At 37.9% G+C, this 12,849-nt stretch overlaps 1 protein-coding gene across 1 annotated transcript in view; it reads left to right on the top strand.

Annotated features, from left to right (window-relative positions):
- LOC110449476 (protein VAC14 homolog) overlaps positions 1 to 11,666 on the top strand; it is a gene marked incomplete at its 3' end in the record, with an annotated part of 57,547 nt that extends 45,881 nt beyond the window's left edge. Inside the window, exons 10-13 of the mRNA XM_021496364.1 lie at positions 3,199 to 3,325; positions 6,501 to 6,566; positions 11,141 to 11,430; positions 11,631 to 11,666. Coding sequence (XP_021352039.1) covers positions 3,199 to 3,325; positions 6,501 to 6,566; positions 11,141 to 11,430; positions 11,631 to 11,666 — 519 coding nt within the window. The remainder of the gene's footprint in view (positions 1 to 3,198; positions 3,326 to 6,500; positions 6,567 to 11,140; positions 11,431 to 11,630) is intronic.
- Positions 11,667 to 12,849: the final 1,183 nt, after the last annotated feature.

Below are 12,849 nucleotides of genomic sequence, written 5' to 3'. Positions count from 1 at the left end.
CTTGAATAAATTCCCATATACATAGCATCTCATGACACAAGACACATGAATAAGGTGTCTGGCCTCCTGTTAAATGTTGACTTTGAGTCCTGATTGTTTGTTGTCTGGCCTCCTGTTAAATGTTGCCTTTGAGTCCTAATTGTTTGGTGTCTGGCCTACTGTTAAATGTTGACTTTGACTCCAGATTGTTTGGTGTCTGGACCTGTGTTAAATGTTGATGTTGAGACCTGATTGTTTGGTGTCTGGCCCTCTGTTAAATGTTGATGTTGGGTCCTGATTGTTTGGTGTCTGGCCCATGGCCTCCTGTTAAATGTTGACGTTGAGTCCTGATTGTTTGATGTCTAGCCTCCTGTTAAATGTTGATGTTGAGACCTGATTGTTTTGGTGTCTGTCCTCCTGTTAAATGTTGATGTTGGGTCCTGATTGTTTGGAGACGGGGCCTCTGTTAAATGTTGGCTTTGAGTCCTGATTGTTTGATGTCTAGCCTCCTGTTAAATGTTGATGTTAAGACCTGATTGTTTGGTGTCTGGGCCTCTGTTAAATGTTTATGTTGAGTCCTGATTGTTTTGGTGTCTGGCTTCCTGTTAAATGTTGATGTTGGGTCCTGATTGTTTGGTGTCTGGCCCATGGCCTCCTGTTAAATGTTGCCTTTGAGTCCTAATTGTTTGGTGTCTGGACCTGTGTTAAATGTTGATGTTGAGACCTGATTGTTTTGGTGTCTGGCTTCCTGTTAAATGTTGATGTTGGGTCCTGATTGTTTGGTGTCTGGTCTCCTGTTAAATGTTGACGTTGAGTCCTGATTGTTTGATGTCTAGCCTCCTGTTAAATGTTGATGTTGGGTCCTGATTGTTTGGTGTCTGGGCCTCTGTTAAATGTTGGCTTTGAGTCCTGATTGTTTTGGGGTCTGGCCTTCTGTTAAATGTTGATGTTTAGTACTGATTGTTTGGTGTCTGGTCTCCTGTTAAATGTTGACGTTGAGTCCTGATTGTTTGGAGTCTGGACCTCTGTTAAATGGTGATGTTGAGTCCTGATTGTTTGATGTCTAGCCTCCTGTTAAATGTTGACGTTGAGTCCTGATTGTTTGATGTCTAGCCTCCTGTTAAATGTTGACTTTTAGTCCTGATTGTTTGGTGTCTGGCCCATGGCCTCCTGTTAAATGTTGACTTTTAGTCCTGATTGTTTGGTGTCTGGCCCATGGCCTCCTGTTAAATGTTGACTTTGACTCCAGATTGTTTGGTGTCTGGACCTCTGTTAAATGTTGATGTTGAGTCCTGATAGTTTTTGTGTCTGGACCTCTGTTAAATGTTGATGTTGAGTACTGATTGTTTGGTGTCTGGCCTCCTGTTAAATGTTGACTTTGAGTCCTTATTGTTTGGTGTCTGGCCTTCTGTTAAATGTTGACGTTGAGTCCTGATTGTTTTGGTGTCTGGCCTCCTGTTAAATGTTGATGTTAAGACCTGATTGTTTGGTGTCTGGCCTCCTGTTAAATGTTGACTTTGAGTCCTGATTGTTTTGGTGTCTGGCCTCCTGTTAAATGTTGATGTTTAGACCTGATTGTTTGGGGTCTGGCCTCCTGGTAAATGTTGACTTTGAGTCCTGATTGTTTCGGTGTCTGGACCTCTGTTAAATGTTGATGTTGAGTACTGATTGTTTGGTGTCTGGCCTCCCGTTAAATGTTGACTTTGAGTCCTTATTGTTTGGGGTCTTGCCTTCTGTTAAATGTTGACGTTGAGTCCTGATTTTTTTGGTGTCTGGCCTCCTGTTAAATGTTGATGTTGAGACCTGATTGTTTTGGTGTCTGGACCTCTGTTAAATATTGACTTTGAGTCCTGATTGTTTGGGTGTCTGGCCTCCTGTTAAATGTTGATGTTGAGTCCTGATTGTTTGGTGTCTGGCCTCCTGTTAAATATTGACTTTGAGTCCTGATTGTTTGGGGGTCTGGCCTCCTGTTAAATGTTGATGTTGAGACCTGATAGTTTTGGAGTCTGGACCTCTGTTAAATATTGACTTTGGGTCCTGATTGTTTGGGTGTCTGGCCTCCTGTTAAATGTTGATGTGGAGACCTGATTGTTTTGGTGTCTGGACCTCAGTTAAATATTGACTTTGAGTCCTGATTGTTTGGGTGTCTGGCCTCCTGTTAAATGTTGATGTGGAGACCTGATTGTTTTGGTGTCTGGACCTCAGTTAAATATTGACTTTGAGTCCTGATTGTTTGGGTGTCTGGCCTCCTGTTAAATGTTGATGTGGAGACCTGATTGTTTTGGTGTCTGGACCTCAGTTAAATATTGACTTTGAGTCCTGATTGTTTGGGGGTCTGGCCTCCTGTTAAATGTTGATGTTGAGCCCTGATTGTTTTGGTGTCTGGACCTCTGTTAAATGTTGACTTTGAGTCCTGATTGTTTGGTGTCTGGCCTCCTGGTAAATGTTGACGTTGAGACCTGATTGTTTGGTGTCTGGCCTCCTGTTAAATGTTGATGTTGAGTCCTGATTGTTTGGGTCTGGAACTCTGTTAAATGTTGATGTTGAGTCATGATTGTTTTGGTGTCTGGCCTCCTGTTAAATGTTGACGTTGAGTCCTGATTGTTTGATGTCTGGCCTTCTGTTAAATGTTGACGTTGAGTCCTGATTGTTTGGGGTCTGGTCCTCTGTTAAATGTTGACGTTGAGTCCTGATTGTTTGGTGTCTGGCCTCCTGTTAAATATTGACTTTGAGTCCTGATTGTTTGGTGTCTGGCCTTCTGTTAAATGTTGATGTTGAGTCCTGATTGTTTGGGTCTGGACCTCTGTTAAATGTTGATGTTGAGTCATGATTGTTTTGGTGTCTGGCCTCCTGTTAAATGTTGACTTTGAGTCCTGATTGTTTTGGTGTCTGGCCTCATGTTAAATGTTGATGTTGAAACCTGACTGTTTGTTTTTTAATATACAGTCATCAAATATGTTTTATCTTGTATTGAAATCATATTTAAATATTTCACAAAGATGTAGTGATTGAAGCAGAGTAAAAAAATGTTTATACACATAGTATACTATGTTAGTCATTTACATTTTATTAGAAAAGTATTTTTGGCTTGTATCAGAAACGTTTTGTTGTCAGTTGGAACTTTGACTGGTAAAATCACTGACAACATTTTCTAATACCCTAATATTACATTTAACAATGAAACCTTTAGATATAACTCTTTTATTGGGTTTTTTTCAGTGCAATAAGACTAAATATAGCCAGCGTGATCTCCGTCCTATGTCGAATGTTACAACACCAGAGTTTAAGGACCAGAATTGCTGCTTTAGAATGGCTTTCACATCTCTTGCTCAAAGTGCCAAATAAGGTAATATTGAAAAACTAGCACACCAAAATAAGGTAATAATAGGGAAATAATACCAAAATAAGGTAATAATAGGGAACATTCACAACAAAATAAGGTAACAATAAGGAACAAACACACCAAAATAAGGTAATGATAAGGAACTAACACCAAAAAATGGTAATAATAAGGAACTAATACACCAAAATAAGGTAATAATAGGGAAATAACACACCAAAATAAGGTAATAATAGGGAAATAATACCAAAATAAGGTAATAATAGGGAACATTCATAACAAAATAAGGTAATAATAAGGAACTAACACACCAAATAAGGTAATAATAAGGAACTAATACACCAAAATAAGGTAATATTAGGGAAACACACACCAAAAAAAGGTAGTATTAAGGAACTAACACACCAAAATATGGTAATATTAATGGACTAACACCAAAATAAGGTAATGATAAGGAACTAACACACCAAAATAAGGTAATATTAGGGAAACACACACCAAAAAAAGGTAATATTAAGGAACTAACACACCAAAATATGGTAATATTAATGAACTAACACCAAAATAAGGTAATAATAGGGAACATTCACAACAAAATAAGGTAACAATAAGGAACTAACACACCAAAATAAGGTAATGATAAGGAACTAACACACCAAAATAAGGTAATATTAGGGAAACACACACCAAAAAAAGGTAATATTAAGGAACTAACACACCAAAATATGGTAATATTAATGAACTAACACCAAAATAAGGTAATAATAGGGAACATTCACAACAAAATAAGGTAACAATAAGGAACTAACACACCAAAATAAGGTAATGATAAGGAACTAACACACCAAAATAAGGTAATATTAGGGAAACACACACCAAAAAAAGGTAATATTAAGGAACTAACACACCAAAATATGGTAATATTAATGAACTAACACCAAAATAAGGTAATAATAGGGAACATTCACAACAAAATAAGGTAACAATAAGGAACTAACACACCAAAATAAGGTAATGATAAGGAACTAACACACCAAAATAAGGTAATATTAGGGAAACACACACCAAAAAAAGGTAATATTAAGGAACTAACACACCAAAATATGGTAATATTAATGAACTAACACCAAAATAAGGTAATAATAGGGAACATTCACAACAAAATAAGGTAACAATAAGGAACTAACACACCAAAATAAGGTAATGATAAGGAACTAACACACCAAAATAAGGTAATATTAGGGAAACACACACCAAAAAAAGGTAATATTAAGGAACTAACACACCAAAATATGGTAATATTAATGAACTAACACCAAAATAAGGTAATAATAGGGAACATTCACAACAAAATAAGGTAACAATAAGGAACTAACACACCAAAATAAGGTAATGATAAGGAACTAACACACCAAAATAAGGTAATATTAGGGAAACACACACCAAAAAAAGGTAATATTAAGGAACTAACACACCAAAATATGGTAATATTAATGAACTAACACCAAAATAAGGTAATAATAGGGAACATTCACAACAAAATAAGGTAACAATAAGGAACTAACACACCAAAATAAGGTAATAATAAGGAACTAACACACCAAAATAAGGTAATATTAGGGAAACACACACCAAAAAAAGGTAATATTAAGGAACTAACACACCAAAATATGGTAATATTAATGAACTAACACCAAAATAAGGTAATAATAGGGAACATTCACAACAAAATAAGGTAACAATAAGGAACTAACACACCAAAATAAGGTAACAATAAGGAACTAACACACCAAAATAAGGTAATATTAGGGAAACACACACCAAAAAAAGGTAATATTAAGGAACTAACACACCAAAATATGGTAATATTAATGAACTAACACCAAAATAAGGTAATAATAGGGAACATTCACAACAAAATAAGGTAACAATAAGGAACTAACACACCAAAATAAGGTAATGATAAGGAACTAACACACCAAAATAAGGTAATATTAGGGAAACACACACCAAAAAAAGGTAATATTAAGGAACTAACACACCAAATAAGGTAGTGATAAGGAACTAACACCAAATAAGGTAACGATAAGGAACTAACACCAAAATAAGATAATATTAGGGAACATTCAAAACAAAATAAAGTAATATTAGGGAACTAACACCAAAATAAGGTAATATTAGGGAACATTTACAACCAAATAAGGTAATAATAAGGAACATGCACACCAAATAATGTAATGATAAGGAAATAAGACACCAAAATAAGGTAATATTAGGGAACATACACACTCAAATAAGGTAATGATAAGGAACTAACACCAAAATAAGGTAATGATAAGGAAATAACACACCAAAATAAGGTAATATTGGGGAACATACACGCCCAAATAAGGTAATGATAAGGAACTAACACCAAAATAAGGTAATGATAAGGAACTAACACCAAAATAAGGTAATGATAGGAAATAACACACCAAAATAGGGTAACAATAAGGAAAAAACACCAAATAAGGTAATGATAGGAAATAACACACCAAAATGAGGAAATATTAGGGAAATAACAAACCAAAATAAGGTAATATTAGGGAACATACACACCAAATAAGGAAATAATATAGATTCATTTCAAACTTCATAGGAAGGTTCATTTCTATGAAAGCTCGCGATAACCAAAATTATTTGCCGGTTATTTATGGAGTTATGGCCCTTTGTGGCGAACTGCTCATTTGACATCTGACGGGCGTATCATGTACCGCTTTGAAGAACTCTTGTTGTAATTGTCAACAGTATTTGTTGCTCAACTACAGGGCAAACTCATTTGACATCTGACGGGCGTATCATGTACCGCTTTGCAGAACTCTTGTTGTAATTGTCAACAGTATTTGTTGCTCAACTACAGGACATTTTGCCTATCAAAAGAGAAAGTATACACGCTGTTCCAAAGTGTAAAATTTCTTAACATCGCTAGCTGTACAGGTAACAAAATGTCACTTTGTCATAGCTTGACCAATGGACCTTTGATATGTACATTGTTTGGATATAAAGAAAACTTTGATACGTAGCATTTGTAACTGTAATGAAAAGTAGTTTGTGTGTTTCATGGCTTTTTTGTCCTAAAACTTTAAGTTGTTTTTGTAAAAGTAAAACAATTGGACTGCATATATTCCTAAATTGATTACAGGCATTCCAACATGTGGACAGTTTTTTCCCAGTCCTGCTGATGACACTGTCCGACATCTCTACAGAAGTAAGTGTTACACTGTGTTGTCCGACATCTCCACAGAGGTAAGTGTTACACTGTGTTGTCCGACACCTCCACAGAGGTAAGTGTTACACTGTGTTGTCCGACACCTCCACAGAGGTAAGTGTTACACTGTGTTGTCCGACACCTCCACAGAGGTAAATGTTACACTGTGTTGTCAGACACCTCCACAGAGGTAAGTGTTATACTGTGTTGCAGACAGACGGTAAAGTATTAAGTTTTTAGCTCACCTGTTCTGCCTTTTAGCAATACCGTTAAAATTTGACTGGAAACATCCCTAGGTGCATCCTTGATATTCTAGAGAGTATGCTCGCTTATGCTCTCTGCACCCCTGGGTTATGTCAAAGCAGTATTGAAGGCTCACTTTGACCTACCTTGTGGATTAGACAAGAAGGCTTGTTTGATCCTTTGATGTACATCAAAAGAATCTTGCAGTCTCATAGCAAGACAATGGACTGGCTTTGAAGTGAGGTGTTGCTCCTCTATTATCTTAAAAGGACAGGTATCAGCATAACAATTGGTCAGGTACTTTTACCTGAGACCAATCAAATAGCTATCCCCTACCTGCCATCCCCGATTATACTGGAAGAGGGTGATGACCCTCTATTGAAAATAAAAAAGAGGGTTATAGCGCATGATGTCTTTTTTCGCAACAAATATAAGACAAGTACATATAAAATTAGAACTTTAATATTGTAATGATGCAAAAGGTACATTCTACATTCATTGAACTGTTCTTCCAGCAGATCTAGCTGATCCTCATCCTCAATACCTGGGAATCTCTCTGGATCTCTGTGAATAAAAAAAGATTTCAACAACCGAACTCATAAAATTAATTCATAATAATATATATGATAGTGTGTTTTTACAGGCATTTGTTTCTGTCAATATTTTATATGAGTAGAGTGTGACTTATTGTCAGGACCAGTTTATTGACAGAAACAAATGCCTGTGTAGGTTTTTGATATTGTCTAGAAACATTGTTTTTAGCACCAGATCCAACTAACATATGCAATTTACGAAGAGTGCAGAATGCATCGTTTGGTCTACGATCACCAGGTTTTATCCACTTAAATTCTTTTTCCCATGACATTTGATATGTGCACAATTATCTTTTCTTTTAAGCAGTTGGTGTAGTATTACCTGCAAGTCCCGATAACAACTTTTTCCTTCCAGAAGACATAACGTTACCTTCAAAATGCGATCTATACTACGTATACACAATTGTAAAAACATCTCAATTAAAAGTAGCTTAAGGGCTAAAATTTCGGGTGTAACCAGACGAAGCAAAAGTATGTGTAATCCCTGGAATATTGAGGATAACCTTGGTGGTGGCAATTGTATAAATGGCAGGGCTGACACTCCAATCCCCATCGCACCCCAAGGGAGCTTATTGGTGTGGTCAAAAAGTGGTAATTTGGCCATATTGATTTAAACAACGCCTCTAAAACTCGGAGATAGATATCAACCATTTTCAGCTCTACCCTAACTTTATGTACCCCTGGCAATGTTTTTGTTGTTCCTATGTTTAGAACAACAGTTTGCAGTAAACTAAAAGAAAAAAATGATAACAAGTTGGTCAGAAAAAAATGTTTTTTTAGCTCATCTGGTCCGAAGGACCATGGTGATCGAGCTTATGCCATACCGCAGCGTCCGTCGTCCGTCCACCTGTCAACTTTTCCTTTAAAACGCTACTTGCCCTGAACGGACAAGCAGATTTTGACTAAATTTGGTCTGGAGCATCCTTAGGCCAAGGGGACTCAATTTTGTATAAAAGGGGGGTGTGGCCCCCCTTGGGGCAGAGGGCCAGGGACAAATAGGGGAAATAGAGGTAAAACCTTTAAAATCCTTCTCCTTCTGTAGGAATGAAAAGATTTGGTCCATATTTGGTGTGAAGCATTCTTCGGTGAAGGGGAACCAATTTGTATAAACGGTGGATCTGGCCCCCTTGGGGGCTGAGGGGCAGGGCCCAATATGTGAAATATAGCAAATTCTTAAAAATCCTTCTTCTTCTGATTGAATGACAGGATTTATTGCATATTTAGTCTGAAGCATCCTTTGGTGAAGGGTAACCAATTTTGTATAAACCATTGGTCTAAGCCCTAAGGGGCCTGAGGGGCGGGGCCCAATAGGGGAAACATAGCAAATTATTCTTTAAAATCCTTCCTCTTCTGTAGGAATGAAAAGATTTGGTCCATATTTGGTGTGAAGCATTCTTCGGTGAAGGGGAACCAATTTGTATAAACGGTGGGTGTGGCCCTCCCTGGGCCCTATAGGGGAAATAGAGGTAAAACCTTTAAAATCCTTCTATCCTTATTTAGTCTGGAGCATCCTTTGGCCAAGGGGACTCAATTTTGTATAAACGGTGGGTATGACCCCCCTAGGGGCATAGGGGTTGGGCTCTGTTTGAAATTTGTTATATCTCAAGTACTGGAAGGATCTTTCTGGAATTTCATATGTACTTACAGCACCGACCATGGAGTGCTATATCTTTACTTCATACCAGTTATTTTAAACATTCAGGTGAGCGATACAGGCCCTCTGGTTTTTTAAATCCTTCTTCTTCTGTAGGAATGAAAGGATTTGTTTCATATATTGTCAGAAGCATCCTTAGGGGAAGGGAACCAATTTTGTATAAACGGTGGGTCTGGCCCCCCTGGGGGCTGAGGGGCGGGGCCCAATAGGGGAAATATATCAAATTCTTTAAAATCCCTCTTCTTCTGTAGGAATGAAAGGACTTGTTCCATATTTGGTCTGAAGCATCCTTGGGTGAAGGGGAACCAATTTTGTATAAACCGTGGGCCTGGCTCGCCAGGGGTCTGAGGGGCGGGGCCCAATAGGGGAAACATAGCTAATTGTTCTCTAAAATCCTTCTTCTTCTGTAGGAATGAAAGGACTTGGTCCATATTTGGTGTGGAGCATCCTTGGGTAAAGTGGAACCAATTTTGTATAAACGGTTGGTCTGGCCCTCCTGGGGGCTTAGGGGTGGGACCCAATAGGGGAAATATAGCAATTTCTTCAATATCCTTTTTCTTCTGTAGGATTGAAAGGATTTGTTGCATATTTGGTCTGAAGTATCCTTGGGTGAAGAGGAACCAATTTTATATAAACCATTGGTCTTGCCTCCCAGGGCCCTGAGGGGAGGGGCCCAATAGGGGAAACATAGCAAATTATTCTTAATTTTTTTCTTCTTCTGTAGGAATGAAAGGATTTGGTGTGGAGCATCCTTGGGTAAAGGGGAACCAATTTTGTATAAACGGTCTGTCGAAACCCCCCCCCCCCTGGAGGCAGAGAGGGGGGCCCCAATAGGGGAAATAGAGGTAAAACCTTTAAAATCCTTCTTCTACCATAGGGATTAAGGGATTTTATTCTAATTTAGTCTGGAGCATCCTTGGGCAAAGGGGACTCAATTTTGTATAAGTAGTGGGTGTGGTTACCCAGGGGGAAGAAGGGTGGGGCCCAATAGGATAAATAGAGGTAAAACCTTTAAAATCTTCTTCGACCATCGAGATTAAGGGATTTTATCCTTATTTAATCTGGAGCAACCTGGGGTCAAGGGGTCTCAATTTTGTATAAACGGTGGGTATGACCCCCCTAGGGGCATAGGGGTGGGGCTCTGTTTAAAGTTTGTTCTCGCTATATTTCAAGTACTGGATGGATCTTTCTGAAATTTCATATGTAATTACAGCACCTACCATGGAGTGCTATACCTTTACTTCATACCAATTACTTTAAACATATTCAGGTGAGGGATACAGGCCCTCTGGGCCTCTTGTTCATTTTACCATGGGGCTGTTCATATAACCTTACTACACTGGACTGTTTAGTTGGCCGGATTGCAACACAATCAGGGCCTACAGATTGGCTATTCCCGTCCGTCCGTCTGTCCGCCTGTTTGCACTAAGGTTAAGAAGAATGGTTAAGCTCATTTTCCAAGTTATTTATTATCCCACATCAACTAAACTGGCATGGCTTATGTATCTAAGGATGCTCATCGCATGCAATGCTTCGGATGCTGCTTCTGACCTACATTTTCCGCTTGACTGACCAGGTTAAGAAGAGTGGGTGAGGTGAGGCCCGGGCATCTGCACTATGGATAAGAAGATTGGTTTAGGTCAAGTAACTACTTATCCTACAACAACTAAACTTGCATGACTAATGTATCTTAAAGGATGCTTATCACATGTGATGGTTGATATATTTTAGTAGAATATATAGTTGTACCTTTGATAATGAAGAATAACCATCAATGCTTTTTAATATAAAAGGAGTGAAGCTTTTTTCAAAGAGAAATATCTTGTTATGTTCCCTGACAATAAACAAACTAGCCACTTTAATTTCCTAGAGTGATAATTTGTCTTGTTTGCTGACAATAAACAAACTGTACGTATTACTTAAGGAACTAAAAAATATCTTACCAAGTGAGTTAACAGTTCATTTTGTTTACTAAAGAGAAATCTCATTAGGCATTTGTTGCTATCATCACACAGATTGTCTTCAAAACATAAGTAAGTATATTGATATCTAATATGTCTTGTTTTGTCTTTTTTTACCGACAGGTTGTGCTTTTAGATTTAGAGACTCTTGCTGAAATTTCCTCTAACCCTGCAGGAAAAGTCATTCCCATAGAGTCAACAGATCAAAATCAGGGATCAAAAGTCAAGAATAAAGAAGGGCAGGCAACTTCTTCTAAATATCCAGGCAAAGTGAAAACCAAGGAGGAGAAGCCTAATGAATATAAATCTGGACTAAATATTTATTTCACCAAATTCATGAAAGCTTTGTTGGATCTATTCAAGAAAGACCAAAATTTGCTAGAGCCCGAGGAGAGGGGATATTTTATTATCAGGTCAGTTTTCTTGTCAAGGTCTAAATGAAATGTATTTATAACATTTTGTGAAACTCTGAGTGTTGTCAACTGTCATATAAATCAGAATGGTAAATATTTTAGGTCACTACTATAAAATTATACATCATACAAATGTCACAACCGTTCAATACTACGTATGACAGGCAGATGTCACACGTGTTCAATGTGTATTATAACAGGCAACTGTCACACCTGTTAAATGTGTATTATAACAGGCAACTGTCACACCTGTTAAATGTTTAATATAACAGACAACTGTCACACCTGTTAAATATTTAATATAACAGGCATCTATATCACAACTGTTAAAAGAATAATTTGATTTGTAATGATAAATTATAGTTTATATATAACTGTGTAAGCCTTCCATTGCCTTGCAATTGGCTGCTGTAGTTGTAGATGTGATAGTTTTGTTGTTATATATATATGTTTGCAATATTAAGTGTTATAGGATATAAGGCTTTTTCCCTTATGTTCATTTTTGTAATTCCTTCTTTGACCTGGTTATGGAATGTGTTCTTCTTCCAAGAGCGATAGTGTTTACCTATGCAAATTAGATGTCTTACCATATAAGGTATCGTAGTATATGTTAATCAGTCCATAGTAACTTTTGACCAATCAGCGATTACGTCTTAGAGGGGTGTTGGTATTGCCAGCTTCAGTTTCATTTTCCTCGTAGTGCTGGCAGATTACACTTTTGTTTTGGCTTATTCCTCGACTTTTCAAGTGTTTACTACACTATGGATTTATCTTAAACTACACCACGATTACTCATTGACAGTCATCGCCGTATGATTTAACTTTCGCCAGTTTGTTACGTTGTAAACGTGGATCAGTATGAGGAGAAACGTTTGTTTACTTTCTGCGTGATTTTTGGACTTGAGGTGTGGCTACGCTACTCTACACACTGGGAGCAAGGCAGCCTACTGGTCGTATACTGTTGTACGAATAATACCACCTTACAACTTCATGCTTAAGGACTTCACGCACTTCCTATACAGTATTATAGCGAGCGAAATACTTTGACGTGATTCGTCATTACGGTGTGAACTTGACATTGTACGTACATTCGACCGTGCCAACCTACACCTTAGGCTATATATAACGTTAATATTTAGGCCTATCGACATAGTTTTAAGACATGGGGTCTAAAAGTAGGAATTCTAGAGTTGTTCCGTACGATCCGGATAGCTCGTTTCCGAGAGGAATTGACAAGATTGATGGTACCGTTCAGTGCCAACGAGAAACGAACGGGTTTGATAAATAATTGAGAGACTCGAGGACAAGAGGTGGGCGATCCCACAATTCCGTGCGACAAGATGACGACCAGGTTACTTCGAATCGTGAGGATGGTTCGCATACGCAAACGTTGGTCGACATCGTCACTAGTTTGGCAGA

This window comes from Mizuhopecten yessoensis, unplaced genomic scaffold (assembly GCF_002113885.1).
Source record: "Mizuhopecten yessoensis strain PY_sf001 unplaced genomic scaffold, ASM211388v2 scaffold457, whole genome shotgun sequence".
NCBI classification, from domain to species: domain Eukaryota; kingdom Metazoa; phylum Mollusca; class Bivalvia; order Pectinida; family Pectinidae; genus Mizuhopecten; species Mizuhopecten yessoensis.
Note: the sequence above shows the minus strand (reverse complement) of the source record. Positions and strands in the feature narration are given on the sequence as shown.